General features: G+C 42.9%; 1 protein-coding gene across 1 annotated transcript in view; it reads left to right on the top strand.

The window, feature by feature from the left end:
* The window catches only part of nlgn2a (neuroligin 2a), a 241,779-nt gene that overhangs the window by 108,445 nt on the left and 111,788 nt on the right, over positions 1-21,546 (top strand). The window contains 1 exon segment of the mRNA XM_024134641.2: positions 6,786-6,839. Coding sequence (XP_023990409.1) covers positions 6,786-6,839 — 54 coding nt within the window.

Here is a 21,546-nt window from a genome sequence, read left to right as displayed (position 1 = left end):
AAAGGGATAGATAGAGAGAAGGCTGTTATCTAAAGGTAAACCTCCATCAGCGTATCACCGTCGTATACAAACTGTTGACATGTAGCCTACAGAACAACACAAGTCAATATTATGGCTCCAAGCCCCTGACCCTCAGGTAATGAACAAATAGACGTACTGTACCCTCTGCTGTTCAGGGAACACAATGAATGACTAGAGGATGTTAATCGATGGCCTGCTGAACTAGCTATACACTAAACACACACACACACACACAGGGAGGATAAGTATCCGTCTACAACAATCGTCCAGGCCTTTGAGCTAGAATGGACCCCACCCCCCCTTTTTTTTGTTTCCAATCTCTTCACTGCCCCAGTGTGCTGGGTGGGTATTAAAAACCATTTTTCATATAGAGACAGTGTCCCAGTGCAGCCCTCTAGGGTAGAATACACGTTTATGAGGCAGGGACCAGGGAGGAGTGATGGAGTGAGGGATGGAGAGAGAAAGGGAGGTGGAACAAAGGAGAGGAAAAGAAAGTTAGCGAGACAACCTGGCAGTTCTATCTTTTTCTACATTTCCTTCCCACGTTCCCTTGATATTACCTTGAATTTGATAAAGGGGGGYAAAATAACTATGTCCTTCAAGCGTTGCCAAAAGACTAAACCTCACAAAACACATACAACACGTTCCAAAAGGTTTTCAAAAGGCGGGCTCCGAACGAACGCAGCTCGAATCTATCTGATTTAGAAGACACGTTCTGTTTGATTGTAATAGGATTTAGGGCATCGCTACCCAGAGACGGAGGATAAATATTGTCCCTCAAAATGGGGTAGATTACCCAGTAAACCCCCAGATTAGTCCCTCTGCTGGGGAGGAACACAGAGACCACACTAAGACACAGGCAGGGCCAAACATGACAGACACATGGCAGAGACATGGCAGACACACAGACGAAGGCACGAATGCACAGACACACATAGACACGTGGCAGCTACAGATGCATATGCATGCATATCAGGTGCACATGCACGCTCGCAGAGAGAGAGAGGGACACACACATTGTGGCTGTGGCTGGTTGCATGGGGAGAAAATGGCTTTAACCTTCATGCCTTCTCAGTCGTCACCGTTCTGTAAATGTCACTATCTGGCTACCTGCCAGGTTCGCTCTCTCTCGCTTTCTCTCTCTCTCTTCCTTTCTCTTTCTCTCGTTCTCGCTCTCTCTCTTCCTTCCTCTTTCTCTCAACATTGAAATTATACTTTCTCTCTCTCTTCCTTCCTCTTTCTCTCGTTCTCTCTCTCTCTCTCTTCCTTCCTCTTTCTCTCAACATTGAACTTATACTTGCTCTCTTTCTCTCTCTCAACATTGAAATTTACTCTCTCTCTTCTCTCTCAACATTGAAATTATACTCCTCTCTGTCAAACGATTGAAATATACTCTCTCTCTCCTCCTCTCTCTCTCTCTCTCCCTCATCTATTCTTCTCATCTCTCTCTCTCTCTCTCTCTCATCTATCTCTCTCTCTCTCTCGTCTCTTCTCTCTTCCTCTTCTCTCTCTCTCCTCTCTCTCTCTCTCTCTCTTCCTCTTTCCTCTCTTTCCTCTCTCTTCTCTCTTCATTCTACTCTCCTTTCTCTCTCTCCTCTTCCTTCTCAGTCCTCTCTCTTCACTCTCTTTCTGTCTCTTACTCTTCTTCCTCTCTCTCTCTCTCTCTCCTCTACACTGTTTCTACCCCCCTTTTCACCTCCCATTCTCATTCCATTATAAATATCAGTATGTTTCACGCGGGCTATCTTAGTTTCAAATAATCCTTATTAGCTTCCTTTTTTTTCTCACCTTTTATTTCCACACGGTCTATTTCTGAACTTCTCTCTTTTCCACTCTTCTCCACCCCTCTCTTTCACATGAGCTCGTTCGACACCCATCTCTGTTTCTACTTCTCTCTATGCAAACGGCAATCTCTCCTGGTGTCTCACCTTGCTTCCTACCTCATTCACACCACCGCTCTGTCTCCCCTTCTCTCGTTCCCACTCTATTCAGAGACCCATCTGTGTTGGTGTCCCTTGTTCCCTGATCTCTCTCTCTCTCTCTCTCTCTCTCTCGCCTTCTTCTCTCTCTTCAGCAAGACTAGATCTATAATTCTCAGACACTGTTGAAGCATTGAGACAAAGTGTGGGGGGGGGGGGACTTTCATCTCAGGCTGGAACACTGAACAACAAATAGAGATGCCAGATCTACCCATGTTATTCAGTAACCTCAACAGTCTTTCTAAATGGTCTTTCTAAAAGAATGTAGAGAGTGTATTTCAGGCCAGATTGAATGCCTTCTGTCCCTACAACTGAACCAGACAGACTAAACCAATGAATCATACCTGGTGATTTTTCCACACGTAGTGTATCTAAATATACTATTTAATAGATAGCATCAGAGACAACGTCATGGTACACACACAGCGTGGCCATCTGCTGACAAGGCGTGCGCCACAGAATGGGTGGGCGGCCGACACACTCTTTCATATGGGGGCGAAGGGGTGAGGAAGGGGGAGCCTGAGCGAGGCTGGGAGAGAGAAGCATCATGTGTGAGTCATCATAAACAAAACGCTGACCCGCTGTCACGTTACTCATACTACTGAGAGACTAGACACACACACACACACACACACTCATTCCCCTGTACTCCTCTCAGCCCAACGTCCATCATTCATCTTTTTAGTTCACTTACAACCTGTCAGTGACGCTCCCATCCACTCGTACATCAACTTTACACTCACACTGCTGTCTGCTGAATTACATTGTCAACACCTAGACTATACTTACTCTTAGTTTGTGGGGCTAGCCTGCACATATTAATAGATGCACGTGCACACACCATGCGCACACTGGCAGTACACAAATTCACTCTGACATGCACACACACACACACACACACACACTTACAGGTTGATGCAGACACACAAAACATAGACAGATTCATACACACACACACAGACAGAGACTCTCTTACACACACAAACACACACACACACACACACACACATACACTGTGGGTGGTGTGGCTGGTGTGAGTATCAGTACTGTAGCTGTAGCTATAGCTGTGGGTGGGGGGAGCCTGCGGTGCTGTGTGTGTGTGGTGTTGTGTGTGTGTGTGTGTTGTTGTGTTGTGGTTGTGTGTGTGTGTGTTGTGTGTGTGTTGTGTGTGTGTGTGTGTGTGTGTGTGTGTGTGTGTGTGTGTGTGTGTGTTGGTGTGGTTAGAGGTGGAAGTAGAGCTTAGTTAAAATAATGATGTAACCGTTCACCAGTCAGTGAGATGCTCTGCACCAGCCCTGGGTACAAATACGATTCAAAATAATTTCTAAATACTTTTAGCTGTGCTTGATTGAGCCTGCCTGGCTCTATGGAACCAATAGAATGTTGAGAACACGGCAAACCCCACCCGTATGGCACTCCAGGCAGGCCAGAGCAAACGCTTAAAGGTCCCGAACAGTCATTCTGATTCCCATGTAAAATAGCCTTTTGAGTGACTAAAATGTTACCCATAATATTTTGGGGGGATAGAAATGTACATTTCTCTCATGGCTAACTACCAGGGACTTTGAAAAGAKAGGCTGAGTGGGCGGGGAGTGTATATTCATGAGCTCACCTTGATGGACAGCTCTCTGAAACACCCACGTCAGCAAACGTTGATGCAGTGAGCAGTGTTGCAGCAAAATATTTTCAAGCAAATCTGGTGGTKCACAAAGCAACTCAACAATGAAATTGCGTCAATGACGTGATTTTTTGGGGGGTATACACATCTCCCATTTGACAATACCTCCTGTGTCAACGGAAACGTTGACTTGACAACTGCTTTCGGAGTTTTGAAGAACCCTTCCCCCCTTTTGTACCATGCTGGCTGAAGACCTAGCTAGTCAGTAACTAGCGAACACCATAAGTATCTTTGTCATATCAGTATCTCTGCTGACTACCCTACAGTCAAATTGCTGTACCAGTAGAGTAGCTATCTAGCTATATAAACCACGCCTACCTCCGCGAACACGCCTTCTCCGATGTTGGTTACAAGGCGGCACTTATTTAAATTAGGTAAGAGAATATCATGTTACCATTGGTGTATTAAATTGAGCGTTAGGGTGATGTCACCCTATCCCCTTAATAATCCAAGTGTTTGACACGGGAGAGGGGACCAGGTACTTTATTATCAAACTTGATCAATGTAGAAGCAACAGTCATTTTGCATACTTCGGTCATCATACTTTGATCTGGTTTCATCCAAATATCAAATTTCGTGAAGAAACATGATTTTGGACTGTTCGTGACCTTCAAAGTATTTGAAAGATTTCAAATAGTATTTGAACCCAGGTTTGTTCTGCAAGATTTCAAATAGTATTTGAACCCAGGTTTGTTCTGCACTGAGCCGACCTGCAAAACAGAGCGAGGACGACGAGGGAAGTAAAGGTGAAAAGAAGGTGTATTTGGAGAAAGAGAAGAGGGGAAAAGAGGGGGAGGTCATCGAGGAGACGGGGTTGTAATGGAACAGAGGACTGTGGTCGTTTTCTCTTCATTAACTACACAGTCAATTGTACAATTGTCAATTACTGTATCATGATGGATGTCAAAATTGTTTCCAATAACATTCTAACACTCGACCCTACAGACAAACCCTGTTATTGTTTCATTTTATACTTGTTCTTAGCACTTCACAAAATTACTTCTGGCAAAAGCTTTTCTTCTACTTTTTCCGCCCTAAAATGCTGCGGTAAACACTGATGATGCCTCGTAACTACTCAGAGTGACTGTAAGATGCCTAAATACAGGGGACTGTATGAGGTGAGCCATCCATTGACTGGGGCTTTTCCATCTGTTGTGCATAGAGTTATCTTTCTTTTTACAGTTTATAAATAGGCCTCTTGTTCTGCTGAATGACGTGCATACAGGATATGTCAGACAGGTTGACATGCTGGATTTAATTTGCACAGCTGTATCCAGCCATCGTCATGAAGGGTTGCAATTCTGCAGGTTTTACCAAATGTTTCACATTCGTAAACAGTTTTACCATCATTTCAAATCTTTTTTTTTTTTTCAGGTGATTATTTCAATCTGAGGATAACCTTCTCTCAACCCTGTTAACCATACCATCACACACTCTTATGGATGTCTATGTATAGACTTATCAATATGCTATAACCACTCTATGAACTCCAATATCTTTACCTTATTCAACCCCATGTGAAGCCATAACCCATGCACACAGTACAGGCATCAGTTATAATCCTATTCGTTTTCCTTGAATGAGTTGTATTTGCCAAGCATTTACCTCTCGCTAACCGTAATCCTATCCTTAGATCAGTTTCCCGGGCTGCAATAAGTTAACGACATTCATTTGGATATTTTTGAGCTGTCACTGCAGTTACATATAACTTCATTGGATTACAAATCACAGAGACAGACAGACTTCCTGGTTGTCAGCATATCAGAGTCCTGCCCATTGGTTCCCTCATAGGTAGCTGTAATCCCAACAGCAGATGGTGCTTCCTGTTAGCCCAGGCCTCTTTTCTGATTGGCCCCTTCCCTGATTGCTGTTTTGCATATCACAACATTAGTTCCTCAGCAGCAAACTTTCACCGATTGGGGAGAGAAGAAGAGAGGAGGAGAGGAGGAGAGAAGCATCCCTTTCTGTTCTCTCTCCTTCTCCTCTCTCCTTTTTCTCCCTCTATCTCTCTCCCCCTCCATTTGCCAAGAATAGCTGGTTGGCAGTTGCGGATCGAATTACATGCACATTTTACCCACCACACAGCACACACTCCGTTAACTAGCATCAAGCTACATGTCATTTCTAATTGACACACAGCCTGTTGTGCGCTATACATGTAATTACATATTCACTGGGGGGATGACTTTGAGAGTTACATCTAAGCCACACACACACACACATACAAACAAACACACACTGCATACCTTTGTCCCTTTCTCCGGTTTTGTAACGCATGTTTAACAGGATTTCTCATCATTACAGGTTCCTTTCATTGTGTCTCTCGCTAGAGATGGCTGACTAATAAAGATATCATTTGGTTGTGTGTTTTAACCCCCCCAAAAAACGTTTAATCTAGTGTGTTCATATTGTTTATGTTGTAGTACCAATCAATTGTGGGAACTGTAGTGACAGAGAGGAAAAGGAAGGGGGGTATCAGTGTTTGTGTGAAGAAAATGTCACGCTATTCATGAATCACAACAGGGGGTTAATCATGTTATTGTAGGTTACGGGTGAGGGCGTCTTGACGAGGCCCACCCCTCCTCTTTGTTACCCCTCTATGCCCGACGTTCCTTTTTTGGGTTCTGAGGGGGGAAAGGGGAGGGTGTTGAGTTTCTAACCACAGGACGTCACTCTCTATTTCTCCTCCCATAGATTTTTACTATGGTCCCCTGAAGCCAGAAATACAACTTGAACACAAGTAACAAAACATGGGTTCAGAAAGGGCAGCGCAACCAATGAACAACTAGTTAACGACCACTGACAACTCAGGTATCCGTTTCTCCCGGGTGAGAAGGGGTGCTGGATCTTCAGATATAGAGGCTCCTTATTTTCTCTTGACAAAAGCCTCTGTTGTCTTTTCTTCTAATGTGTCTGTGATGCTGCGTTTTTGTTTTGTTTTTGTCCTCTTTTTAAAAAGAGAAAAGAAAAAAAACCTTGCTGATTTGTCTTTTTTTGCTCTTTTCTTTTCTTTTTTTTTCTTTTTTTCTTTGCGTTTTTTTGCCAGTAATCTTTTTTGAATTTTCTCTTTTCTCTTTTTCCCCCCCCCTTTTTTTCTTGCACCCTAGGTCCGCTCACAAAAAAACACGATGAGTCTACAATGAACAGACCGAGAGATGAAGGTATTTTTGCGTTGCATGTTCTTCATTTTTTCTTGTTTTTAAGTCTTTTTGGGGATATATAGTTAGAGCCATTGATTAGCTATGAGATATACCATATATATTTAAATATATATACAATGTGTTGGTGTGTTGGTGTCCGTGCTGACTCGGTGTCTTCACATTCATTAAGAATACAAAGAACACACATTCTATCCAGTCAGTCTGTGAGAAAAAGCATTCGCTTAATAACAGTTTGATGACAGGCCTCGGCCATTATAATAGTTATGAAATCCACATTGTGTCGTCTCTACAGTTGATTTACTACAGAAAAAAGACATATTTCAGACATATTGACTGACTGACTAGGCAGGGAGACAACGCCATTCTGCCATCATCATTACAGCGGAATAGTTCTTGAAACATGACTAATGGTTGGACCATTGTGCATGGACCTGGCTTCAAAAGTCAAGGTGAGAGTAGCATTATTAGGTGAGTCAAATAAAGAAAGAGAGGGAGAAATGGAGAGAGCGAAAAATTGATGAAAGACCGTATTCTCCTGTTTATCAGAACGAATGATCTCTTCCTGGTGACTTTTCTACAATAGAAAGAGACACAACAACACTATTAGCTACAACACGTAACACGCAGTTGAGATGATACCGTCTTGCCTTTTGGAGTCGTTTCCTGACCATAAAAAAAATGGCTGCTGTCAATATGATGGATTATCTTCTTCTTACAGCTCATTTTGAGTGCGAAAGGGAATCTTTTTCTCTTGGGTGTTCTTTTGATGTTTCTTGGGTCTTTTTTGAAGTGAAAGTTGTGGAGAGTTGTGGGAAAGGGAGTTTCTCTTTGCTCAGACATATTGACACAGCCCAAAAGTTGAGCTGGCTACTAGATAGGCTTACCTGCCTGTTTATGGGCCAACTTCTGATGCCTCGTTACCTTCATGAAAATAAATTTTTACTATAGCACACCTTTCTMTAGAAAATATAGATACTTAGGCTTACCCTCATAACATCCAAATGTCAAATACTAATCCATACCTGTGTATTAGACCTTCTCCCATGTCACCTTCCTAGTGCATGGAAACAAACTAATAAATAACTAACTCCTGGAGGTCATTCAGGAGCATTTAACTTAAATGTAATATGTAGAGCTGAAATGATACCTTTATTGGCCAGATATTAATGTCAGACTGAAGGCAGAATCATCATACATCATACATCGAAAGAGATTGTTGTTCGATGTCGGGACTTCCTGAATAAGGCCCTGGGTGCATCCCATCTTCTTTCTGCTTAAGTGTGTACTCGTTCACTACTTCCCACAAATCTTAAAAGCATTGGATTGGTGAAGGCATTAGCTAGTGGGAGTTTACACCATATTTCTTTATACCAGGCATTCCTTTCAAATCAGTAAAGGGAAGTGAACAAGTGCACACTTTGCGACAGAGGAGAGATAATTGGGACATAGCCCAAGTATGAGTACTACTGTAACATCTTCTTCCTGTTAATATCCCTCTGACTTCCTGTTACGACTAAGTGTCCGATCAGTGCTATATCACCTAAGTGGACCCTTAGGGCCAATCCCAAATAGTCCCCTATGCACTTGTAGAGATCTGAGAGGATTTGATTMGTATAAGCAATATGCTGTAACTTCCACCTAGCCTATCAGAGAGCAAGGTGGAGCTACTACCAGTTTGATTACACCTGTCACTCCCTCTCATATCTCCACAAGTGCATAGGGTGCAGGGTTTAGGGGACGATTTAGGATTGGGACCTAGTGCTTCAAGGGTCCAGTTCAGTTTCTCTGTACAAAGCAGCCTTTTTATTGAAGAATTTCAATGCTTAGCAGGAGAAACCATTTCTAGTTTGAATGAGTGAACCGAAAGCAAACACTAGTCATTCAAGAAGTCGTATTCAAGCCAAAGCAAAGAAGAAAACACATTGTTGTTTAGTATTTTTCGTTTTGAAAGGGAAACTAAAGGACAACTGTAAGCCATGACTAGCTCTTCTTGATGCTTTCTCCTGGGTTCAAGTGTTTGGAAGGAGGTCATTTAAGCAATAAGGCCCGAGGAGGTGTGGCATATGGCCAATATACCACGGCTAAGGGCTGTCCTTAGGCACGACACAACGCAAGGAAACCACTTTACAAAATAAAATGCATTATTATTCCCATGCCATTATCGCAGAGAATCAGACAAATGATGTTACCCTCTGTCTATCGGCTACTTATTCAAGCCGGTCTCAAATTTCAACACAGCCCCTTTAAGACAGAAAAAAAGGGCTTTACCCGACTTGCTTTTCAAACATGGCTGGAAATGCACATGTGTCATGCTCCTGTTGGAAGCGACCACTCCCCCATTGCTGACTACAAATTCTCTTTAACTGGGCTAATAACTCACTTACTAGCAAAGAATATGAACAAATGTACATGCAGCTCTTGCTTTGATCTCAAAACTCATGCTGTAAACACAGTCAAAGTGAATGGCACAGATCCATATATGGCAATGGTCTATTTGCATATAGGGATACTGCAGCTCTGATTGGTTATGGCGCACCGGTCTGTGTAGAGTACGGGCCTGAGTCGGTCCTGTCAACGCAATAGAATCCTACTCCAATGCACACTTCCTACAATAAACTCTCTTGCATAGTTTGTTTGTTTCGGTATGTTGCATTGTTAGTGGCTAATATTGCGTTGATTCGGTCACAAGTCGCAGAGCAGAGGGAAACGTTGATGGTGCTGAGTAAAAAGGGGAAAACTAGAAAGTTCAATCTTGTGCTCCTCTGCGCAGGCGGATATTTCTTCCACGTGGTACTCCCGGGGAGCTTAGAGGGAACATTGTCAATAAGTATTCAACCCTTTTGTTATGGCAAGCCTAAATATGTCCATGTGCAAAAAAATGTGCTTAACAAGTCACATAATAAGTTGCATGGACTCTGTGTGCAATAATAGTGTTTAACATGATTTTTGAATGACTACCTCATCTCTGTACCCCACACATACAATTATCTGTAAGGACCCTCAGTCGAGCAGTGAATTTAAAACACAGATTCAACCACGAAGACCAGGTAGGTTTTACAATGCCTTGCAAAGAAGGTCACCTATTGGTAGATGGGTAAAAATTTAAAAGCCGAAATTGAATATCCCTTTGATCATTGTGGAGTTATAAATTACACTTTGGATGGTGTATCAATACACCTAGTCACTACAAAGATACAGGTGTCCTTTCTAAGTTGCCGGAGAGGAAGGAAACCGCTCAGGGATTTCACCATGAGGCCAATGAGGACTTAAACAGTTACAGAGTTTAATGGCTGTGATAAGAGAAAACTGAGAATGGATCAACAACATTGTAGTTACTCCACAATAATAATCTAAATGGCAGAGTGAAAAGAAGGAAGCCTGTACAGAATAAAAAATACTCCAAAACATGCATCCTGTTTGCAACAAGGCACTAAAGTAAAACTGTAAAAAATGTGGCAAAGAAATTAACTGTATGTCCTGAATACAAAGTGTTATGTTTGGGGCAAATTCAACACATCACTGAGTCCACTCTTCATATTTTCAAGCTTGGTGGTGGCTGCATCATGTTATGGGRATGCTTGTCCTCGGCAAGGACTGGGAGTTTTTTCTTAGATAAAAAGAAACGGAATAAAGCTAAGCACAGGAAAAATCCTAGAGGAAAACCTGGTTGTCTGTTTTCCAACAGACACTGGGAGACAAATTCACCTTTCAGTAGGACAATAACCTAAAACACAAGGCCAAATATACACTGGAGTTGCTTACCAAGACGACATTGAATGTTCCTGACTGGCCCAGTTACAGTTTTGATGTGGCAACCTTGACAAGCCTATGGCAACCTTGACAAAGCTTGAAGAATTTAAAAAAMAATACGGTGAAAATATTATACAATCCAAGCTCTTCAAGCCAAATATGATTCTAACATGTATTGACTCAGGGGGTTGAATACTTATGTAATCAAGATACGTTAGTGTTTAATTATTATTCTTTATTTCTTCTTTACAAATGTTATTTTTTTCTTCCACTTTAACATTAGAAAATATTGTGTAAATCTTTGACCAATTTTTTTTTTTTATCCCACCTTGTAACAGAACATAATGGGGAAAAAGTCAAGGGGTCTGAAAACTTTCTGAAACCACTGTAAAGGGATTGATCCTTGAGGATAGGAGTGTGTGTGTGTGTGTGTGTGTGTGTGTGTGTGTGTGTGTGTGTGTGTGTGTGTGTGTGTGTGTGTGTGTGTGTGCGTGCGTGCGTGCGACGCGCATCATTCCGTCCTCCTCTCTCACACATCTTAGTCAGCTTTGATCAGAAAGGCCCACCTGAGCCCCTAACTTAAACACAACACACACAAACAGAAACAATGTCACACACACTCACTCGAATATACTCAAACCCTTTCAGTGTGTTATGAAAGACCTGTCTATTAGGACAAAACTTAGAAAAACCTAATTGAAGTTTTACCAAGAAACGCTTCAATATTTTACCAAGAAACCATCCAAATTTGATCAGACGTTTAGATTTTTTAAATCAGTGGATTCTATAGCAGATTTCTCAGTAAAACAGAAAGAAAATGATTGACACCTTTGATAAAGATAGAGAACAGCAATAATGACTGTATATAATAAATCATTCAAATACTGAGCTATATTGTACGCACATTTTTGGTTGAATTGATATWTTATACTAATACAATTACTCAGAGAACCAGATTCTGTTTGTCAAGTAACATTTTCTTTCCTCAAAAGGTAAGGGTCAAAATTATTGACACCCCTAAAGATTCTTCTAAATAAAATAGTCAAAAGTTTAGTATTTGGTCCCATGTTACTAGCAGGCAATGATTACATCAAGCTTCTACGTTTACAAACTTATTGGATGCATTTGCAGTTCATTTTGGTTGTTTTTCAGATGATTTGTGCCCAATAGAAATTATGGTAAATAATGTATTGTGTCATTTTTATTGTAAATAAGAATAGAATATGTTTCTAAACACTTCTACATTATTGTGGATGCTACCATGATTATGGATAATCCTAAATGAATTGTGAATAATAATGAATGAGAAGGTTAGAGGGTCAAAGTTCATAACCCCTAGACATGCTGACCTCTCACTATTACCAATAACAGGGAGGTTATMTCTTTTTTTTAACCCTTATTTTACAAGGTAAGTTGACTGAGAACACTTTCTCATTTACAGCAATGGCCTGGGTAATAGTTACAGGGGAGAGTAGGGGGGATGAATGAGCCAATTGGAAGCTGGGGATGATTAGGTGGCGATGATGGTATGAGGGCTTTGGGAATTCAGCAAGGATACCGGGGTTCACACACCTACTCTTACGATAAGTGCCATGGGATCTTTAGTGACCACAGAGAGTCAGGACACCCGTTTAACATCAATTCCGAAAGACGGCACCCTACACAGGGCAATGTCCCCTATCACTGCTCTGAGGCATTGGCATCTTTTTTTTTAGACCAGAGGAAAGAATGCCTCCTACTGGCCCTCCAACACCACTTCCAGTAGCATTTGGTGCCCTATCCAGGGACCAACCAGGACCAGCCCTGCTTAGCTTTGGTGGCAAGCCAGCAGTGGGATGCAGTGTGGATGCATGTACAATTTTCAGTCAATTTTCAGTCACAATTTTGATGTAGTCATTGTGTACTAGGAATATGGGACCAAATACTACGCCTTTGACTACTTTATAAGAATATTTAGGGGTGTCAATCATTTTGACCCTTAATTTTTTGAGATTTGTTTTTCAAAAATATTTTTCTCTGAGCAATTGCACTAGTATAAAATAATCTAATTTCCCCATTATTTTTTTAGCATACAATATAGCTCAGTATTTGTYTACTGTATTTTATACAGTCATTACTGCTCGTCGTTATCAAGGGTGTCAATAATTTCGGACCCCACTACCGATAATACAACACAATACAAACCCTGACAAACAGCTCCATTTACAGTAAAGCAGAACCATAGCATGTCCATGGAAAGGGGTGTCTTTGACCTTACATGCCAAGAGTGTAACCAGCACACCTAACCTACAGCCAGACTATAGCGGATATCTGCTTTGGAGAGAGTAGACAACTTCATATCTGATATATTATACTTTCTACATCACTTTATAATGACTATGGGAATTGAGGCTACAATGTACTCTATGTTGATGAGAACCCTGTGTGTAATAGTTGTAATGAACATATTAATAACTGCATTTATATCGCACTTTTGATACATTCGGCTCCAAATACTAATGGGTGGCTATGGTGAGTTCTCTCCCCGTGGAGAGAAGATGAAACAAGTTGTATATAGACAGCGACACTGCAGTAGCTATAAGACGAGCTAGCCAGAGTGCACTCTGAATGGTGGTGCCATGTTGATGGTGGAGGAAAATGGAGAGGTAGATCTGTTGTGGGTGGGAGAGCGAATGGAGAGGTGGACGTGGGATAGGTAGTGTGTGTTGGGAAGAGGAGGAAGATGTGAGGAGAGTGGGAGGATGAGTGTGTGAGTCGTCGATGAGATAGATGTGAGATGGATGGTGGGTAGTGAGGTAGGAGGGTAGAGAGAGAGAGGAAGTGTGTGTGGTGGAGAGGCTGTGTGAGGAGAGTAGATCGGGTGATGAGTGATGAGAGGGTCAGTGGATGTGGGAAGTAGAGTGTGTGAAGGACAGACGCAGTGGTGACGTGACGGGTGTGAGAGTTGAGGTGAGATGGTGGGAGGAGATGATGAGGAGAGGTTGTAGACCGTGTGTCGCAACTCACACTCTCGCCGCGTCCCATGTTGTTTCTGTTCTTCCATCTCCACCTCTGAATTTTTTATCTTTCCTTTTTTGATTGCGCTCTTTTATTTCCCCTTCCTGTTTTGTAGGCTCTCCGTTCTCTCGTCCCCTTGCGACTTGGAGCACGGAAGTGTGTGGGAGAAGAGGGAGTAAGCAGGGACGAATTCACGGAGAGAGAGAGAGGATGGACGAGAGCGAGAGAGAGCGAGGGAGAGGAATGAGGAGCAACGAGGAGAGAAGAAAGAGGAGGGGAGCGGAACAGAAGAAGAGGATGGAAAGGAGAGCGGGCGAGAGAGAGGAGGGAGACCAGAGAGGAGAAAGTAGAGGAAGAGGAAGAGAGAGAGAAGACAGAGGACGGGGGGATGATGAATCGGCACGGGCTGTTGAGAGGCAGAGACGGATGAGTCCCGCGAAACCGCGAAGAGAACGGGAAAGAGCGTCCGCCTCCTTTCTTCCCTCTCTCTCTCTCTGAGTTTTTTCCAGCCCTCTCATCTCCTGCTCTCTCTCTCTCTGTCTAACTTGCTCTCTTTGCGGTCTCTCTCTGCTTTTTCCCTCACGGTCTCTAAAAGTTCCCCGAATGTTTCACTAGGTGTTGGAACAATCTGGTGAGAAACATTGTGAGAACCTCTAATTTGTTTCATTTATCCCTTTTTGAGTGCACTTTATTGTCTCTTCTCCGTCTTGTTTTTATGCTCTTCTTTCCTTTCTCTTGTCCCCTTCACTTCCACTTCTCCTTTCTGTCTCTTCTCTCTCTCTCTCTTGCTCTCTCCCCCCCCCTCTCTCTTTCTCTCTCTCTTTCTTGCTCTCTCCACCCCTCTTTCTCTCTTTCTCTCTCTCTCTTGCTCTCTCCACCCCTCTCTCTCTCTCTTTCTCTCTCTCTCTCTTGCTCTCTCCACCCCTCTCCTCTCTTTCTCTCTCTCTTGCTCTCTCCCCCCCTCTCTCTCTTTCTCTATCTCTCTTTCCCATCTCTCTCTCTCTCTCTGATGTTGTGTGCTCCTGCAGTACACAGGTATTGGCTCCTGTAACAGCAGCTTTGCCTCTGGGCCGCAGGATCTCTGCTGATGTCTCAGAATCTCATCTTTGTTCTCCGTCTCCTCTCACGGGGATACACACACACACACATGCGCGCAGAGGCACGCACACACACACACAAACACCCATGCACACGCGCACACAGGCAGGGACACAGGTGCACACACACACACAACCATGCACACGCAGACACGTGCGCGCAGGCGTGCACGCACACACACACACGTGTGCGCACACACACATCATATCTCTCATTCCCAGACATCACAAGTCTATTGTCAGTCTTTTGAAACAACACAAAACATACTGATGTCTTGGCTGTCTGGGTATTTTCCCTCTAATTACTAACTAAACCTTGGAAGAAGACACACTGTACTCCACTTCCTCCATTGTGCGTCTCTTAGTGGGTTAGTCACTCCGTGTACAGTGGAGATGTCTGTTTCTGTGTAAGACATAAGTGGACGGGCAAACCCAGGACGGAACACTAGAGTTGTTATGTTGAACCCCACCTCTTCAAAGAGTGTCTGAAATAAGATCTCAGTCTTATCCCCCCACTCCCGGAATGTTCTTTACATTTTATTTTATTGCACTTGTCTTTTCCTACTAACGACTGACGTTGTTGATCATTTCTGTATCGAGGGGAAAATGTGCTCACTATGACTGTGACGTGGCTGTCTCACCTAGCTATCTTAACGTGAATGCACTAACTGTAAGTCGCTCCAAGATAAAAGCGTCTGCTGGATGACTAGAATGTCAATCTAATATGAGAGGACAAGACTAGAATAGAACGGGAAGTATAACCGGTGGATACGTGGAAGGACAAGATAGGAGGAGAGAGGAGAATAGGAAAGGAGGAGGGGAGGAGGGGAGAAGGAGAGGGGAAGAGAAGAGGAAGAGTCGTGAGCTGCGAGACTGGAGACCTGCCTGAACTTCACTGTGCAGTAACTAGAGAAGACCAGCAGGCCTGTCTTGTCAGCCGAACGTTACTGTAACGTTGTAGAGAGACTCTGTGTGGCCTATCTAACGTTACTGTAACGTTATAGAGAGACTGTGTGGCCTATCTAATGTTGGGGGTTGGGATAAATGTGGATGGGCCCCAGTACGCACTATAAGTGTTGGWTTGTAGTGACAGACAGTAGGGCGATATGAGTAGATGTCATTTGGATGACTGGAAGGTGCTGTATTAGAGATTTGGGATACGGTGTAGGTTAAGGAGTGTCTTCGAGCTGGGCTGGAACAAAACCCTGCACTCACTGCAGCTTTACAGGACCAGTGGCCATCCCTGTTTAGGTTGATAGAAAGTGGACGCCTATAGAAAACGACTGGTAGCAAGGCGGTGACAGGATGATGGGGGCAGAGATTTAGAGTGGGATTTGGTATGGTGGAACCAATCCCAGAAACGGTTCCTTTTCAGTAATCATTTCGAACAGACATTTGTTCAATTCCCACTGTTTTCTGCCTCAGTCCTAAACCAAAATGGCGGACAACCGTTCCACTCCGTTCACCTAGAGTTGAACCCCTTAGTGGAAGGTTGGGTTTCATCCAGCAAATAAAAATGTGCTCTGTGAAAAGTTCCCAGAACATTCATTAGGTAGCGGGAAATGTTCTCATAACACACAAACTGTCCAGTCGTGCTGATGGTTATAGAATGTTTGTATAAAACATTCACCTGATGTTGCAAAGAACATTTCTAGGACACGTTTCATCTGTTCTTGAAAAGTTCCCACAATGTTTCGTTAGGTTGTGGAAACAGTCGGGTGAGAACATTTTGGGGACATCACAAAACACAAAATCTGTCCGGTTGTGTGGACGATTCTACAATTGTTCGTTTAGGGTGGAAAAAACATTCGCCTGATGTTACCAGAACGTGCCCAGGACGCATTTTGTCTGTTCTTTAAAGGTTCCCAGAATGTTTATTTAGGTTGTGGGAACATTGTAGGGATATGACAAGTGATAGGTTCACCAAACACTACAACTGTCTGGTTGTGCTGACATTCATACAATGTTTATTTTAGGTTGCGCAGGACATATAGTGCATTTGGAAAGTATTCAGACCCCTTTACATGTTTTACATTACAGCCTTAATTTTTTTTTAATGTTTATCTTTTTTAAAAATGTTTATCTTTATCTTTTATGTTTATCTGAATACTTATGTAAATAAGGTATTAAAATAATGATAATAATAATAGACTTTCTGAAAACTATTTTTGCTTTGTCATTATGGGGTATTGTGTGTACATTGATGAGGAAAATGTTTTATTTAATACGTTTTAGTATAAGGCTGTAACGTAACAAAATATGGAAAAGGGGAAGGGGTCTGAATACTTTCTGAATTCACAGTAACTACAGTTGTGGCCAAAAGTTTTGAGAATTAAACAAATATTAATTTTCACAAAGTCTGCTGCCTCAGTTTGTATGATGGCAATTTGCATATACTCCAGTATGTTATGAAGAGTGATCAGATAAATTGCAATTAATTGCAAAGTCCCTCTTTGCCATGCAAATGAACTGAATCCCCCAAAAACATTTCCACTGCATTTCAGCCCTGCCACAAAAGGACCAGCTGACATAATGTCAGTGATTCTCTCGTTAACACAGGTGTGAGTGTTGACAAGGACAAGGCTGGAGATCACTCTGTCATGCTGATTGAGTTCGAATAACAGACTGGAAGCTTCAAAAGGAGGGTGGTGCTTGGAATCAATGTTCTTCCTCTGTCAATCATGGTTACCTGCAGGAAACATGTGCCGTCATCATTGCTTTGCACAAAAAGGGCTTCACAGGCAAGGATATTGCTGCCAGTAAGATTGCACCTAAATCAACCATTTATCAGATTATCAAGAACTTCAAGGAGAGCGGTTCAATTGTTGTGAAGAAGGCTTCAGGGCGCCCATGAAAGTCCAGCAAGCGCCAGGACCGTCTCCTAAAGTTGATTCAGCTGCGGGTTCGGGGCAACACCAGTACAGAGCTTGCTCAGGAATGGCAGCAGGCAGGTGTGAGTCCATCTGCACGCACAGTGAGGCGAAGACTTTTGGAGGATGGCCTGGTGTCAAGAAGGGCAGCAAAGAAGCCACTTCTCTCCAGGAAAAACATCAGGCACAGACTGATATTCTGCAAAAGGTACGGTGATTGGACTGCTGAGGACTGAGGTAAAGTCATTTTCTCTGATGAATCGCCTTTCCGATTGTTTGGGGCATCCGGAAAAAAGCTTGTCCGGAGAAGACAAGGTGAGAGCTACCATCAGTCTTGTGTCATGCCAACAGTAAAGCCTCCTGAGACCATTCATGTGTGGGGTTGCTTCTCAGCCAAGGGTGTGGGCTCACTCACAATGTTGCCTAAGAACACAGCCATGAATAAAGAATGGTACCAACACATCCTCCGAGAGCAACTTCTCCCAACCATCCAGGAACAGTTTGGTGACGAACAATGCCTTTTCCAGCATGTTCGAGCATGATGAGGCAAAGTGATAACTAAGTGGCTCGGGGAACAAAACATCGATATTTTGGGTCCATGGCCAGGAAACTCCCCAGACCTTAATCCCATTGAGAACTTGTGGTCAATCCTCAAGAGGCGGGTGGACAAACAAAAACCCACAAATTCTGACAAACTCCAAGCAATGATTATGCAAGAATGGGCTGCCATCAGTCAGGATGTGGCCCAGAAGTTAATTGACAGCATTCCAGGGCGGATTGCAGAGGTCTTGAAAAAGAAGGGTCAACACTGCAAATATTGACTCTTTGCATCAACTTCATATAATTGTCAATAAAAGCCTTTGACACTTATACTTCGGTATTCCATAGTAACATCTGACAAAAAATATCTAAAGACACTGAAGCAGCAGACTTTGTGGAAATTAATATTTGTGTCATTCTCAAAACTTTTGGCCACGACTGTATAATGTTGTAAGAATGTTGACAGAATACCTGGTCTATGTTCTTTGAAGGTTCTCAGAACATTTCATTAAGTTATGGCAGAGGCATAGGCAGAAATTGCTGTGTGGCTGGGCCTGAGTAAAAGTGACTGGGCCGTCATATTTACAGAAGAACTATCCAAACATCAATGGTGGAGTCGTGGGGACATTTCCCAAACGGCCTGCCTGGCGAATGAAAGGTGCTCTGTGTGAAAAATGTAGAGAAACAGATCTGGGCTACTTTGAATGACCTACAATTATGGCAAGGCAAAATACAACCGGATGACATTCAGAATTATACTGAACAAAAATAGAAATGCAACATGTAAAGTGTTGGTCCCATGTTTCATCAGCTGAAATAAAAGATCCCAGACATTTTCCATATGCACTAAAAGCTTATTTCTCTTAAATGTTGTGCACAAATTTGTCAGTGAGTGTTTCTCCTTTGCCAAGATAATCCATCCACCTGACAGGTGTGGCATATCAAGAAGCGGATTAAACATCATGGTCATTACATAGGTGCACCTTGTGCTGGGGGACAATTAAAGGCCACCTAAAGGACTCTCAGTCGCAAGGATCTGTACACAATTCCTTGAAGCTGAAAATGTCCCGGTTCTTCCATGGCCTGCATACTCACCAGACATGTCACCGTTGAGCATATTTGGGATGCTCTGGAACGACCTGTACTGACAGCGTGTTCCAGTTCCCGCCAATGTCCAGAAACTTCGCACAGCCTTTGAAGATGAGTAGGACTACATTCCACAGTCCACAATCAACAGCCTGATCAACTTTATGCGAAGGAGATGTGTCGCGCTGCATGAGAATAATGGTGATCACACCAGATAGTGACTGGTTTTCTAATCCACACCCCTATTTTTTTTTAAGGTATCTGTGACCAACAGATGCATATCTGTATAACCCAGCCATGTGAAATCCATAGTTTAGGGCCTAATTAAATAATTTCAATTTACTTGATTTCCTTATACGAACCGTAACTCCGTAAAATCGTTGAAAGTGTTGCCTGTTGCATGTATATTTTAGTTCAATGTAAATAATAAGCCTAGCCCTTACGGCTGCTACGTTAGGCTAAGGGACCAGATAGGGGAGGTAAGAGGTAAGAAAAATAGCAGATTTATGTGGTGGTGTGTTACATGACACTCGGTTACTCGAGGAGTTCCTACACTTCACAGCGGCTGAAGGCTCGGATGGTAGTCGCTGCTGGGTTGATTTCTGTATTGTGCGTTTTGATAGAGTTATGGGTAACAAAAGGCCTAGGCTACATCTAATTCCATACACATATGTTGCCACATATTTCTACCCTAATATTACTATTCTTGTATCAATTACCGGATCGAGTCGAGGCCCTGGTCTAAACCCAATAGACTGTCCCTTAAGCTCTTCTACCGAGAAGCAAAATAAAGAGAGTTAAACTGTAGAACTCATAAAATATGGGAATAAATGCAACATTTTCGTTGTGAATGCTATTATCGGGAGTCTGAGAACAGAGCGGAGTGCGGAGCTGTCCCGCGCTTAAATCTTTGATCTGACTTTCGCGGGCTCATGGCCAAGCCGCATTACCTGGCCGTGCTGCTTAATAATATAGGCCTATGCTATGGTTTCACACTCGCACTCTTCAAACCCATATTGCCAAATATGTAATGTGATTTGTGTTTGTGTAGGCTACTTCGTGCATGATTTCTCTATTGCACTAGATACTTGATAAGGCGTATACCTCCACTAAACAACTTGATACGCATCAGTGGGTATTACAACGTGAGTATGTGCAAAAGTGGGTATAGGATACGCAAATACACAACCACTTACAACAACACCGCTGACAAAACAGGCCGACTGTCCATGTCCTACTCTGCCAGTAAACAAACAATGAAATACACAACATGTCTATCACCTACATATCGAGAGAGAGAGAGCGAGAGCGATTCTACAACAGCAGACAAGTGCTGTGATATAATTGGAAAAACTATACTGTCACAAAATAATGGATGAAGTGTTCAGTCCGTCTGTCCAGCCTCATGAAATAATTCAACATATTATCAAATCAGATCGACCACTCCCACACAAAGGAGCCATCCACCATACAGGCACAACAGGTGTATTCAGGACCATGGTCAGCGCATCCGCCGGACACCAGCTCCGCAAAGGATTGCAATATGCGCAAAACGTTTATTGCACTATTGCATAAAGAAGCAAAGAATAATAGAAAGACCTGGACGTTTTTTCATTAAGCCCAAAAGTGTACACTTTTTGCCATATGAAAACATCTTGAACAGTACAGCGGATATGGAATGAATAGCTCACTGTGAATAAGCAAACGCTACTCTAGGCATTCAGGCATGAAATCATTATACATAATACCACGGCGGGTATGCATACAATAGCTCACTTGAATCAGCAAACATAAACATGGCATGAAAACATGACATCATCATACATGGCCTAATATCACAGTGGGTATGAATACAGTAGCTCACTTTGAATCTAACACATATAGGCCTGACCTACCAAGGCAGGCATGAAAACATTAGGCTAAATCGTAAATAAACAGGATTCAGGATTCAGGTTTCTTGTGTGTTTCACGTTTTACCGCACACGGCGTAGACGCCTATTGGCTTGGTGTTGAAGATGGAGATGGTTATATCATTTACATTTAAGTCATTTAGCAGACGCTCTTATCCAGAGCGACTTACAAATTGGTGCATTCACCTTATGATATCCAGTGGAACAACCACTTTACAATAGTGCATCTAACTCTTTTAAGGGGGGGGGGGGGGGTAGAAGGATTACTTTATCCTATCCTAGGTATTCCTTAAAGAGGTGGGGTTTCAGGTGTCTCCGGAAGGTGGTGATTGACTCCGCTGACCTGGCGTCGTGAGGGAGTTTGTTCCACCATTGGGGTGCCAGAGCAGCGAACAGTTTTGACTGGGCTGAGCGGGAACTGTACTTCCTCAGAGGTAGGGAGGCGAGCAGCACGGCC

Source organism: Salvelinus sp. IW2-2015, linkage group LG3 (assembly GCF_002910315.2).
Source record: "Salvelinus sp. IW2-2015 linkage group LG3, ASM291031v2, whole genome shotgun sequence".
Lineage (NCBI taxonomy): Eukaryota > Metazoa > Chordata > Actinopteri > Salmoniformes > Salmonidae > Salvelinus > Salvelinus sp. IW2-2015.
Note: the sequence above shows the minus strand (reverse complement) of the source record. Positions and strands in the feature narration are given on the sequence as shown.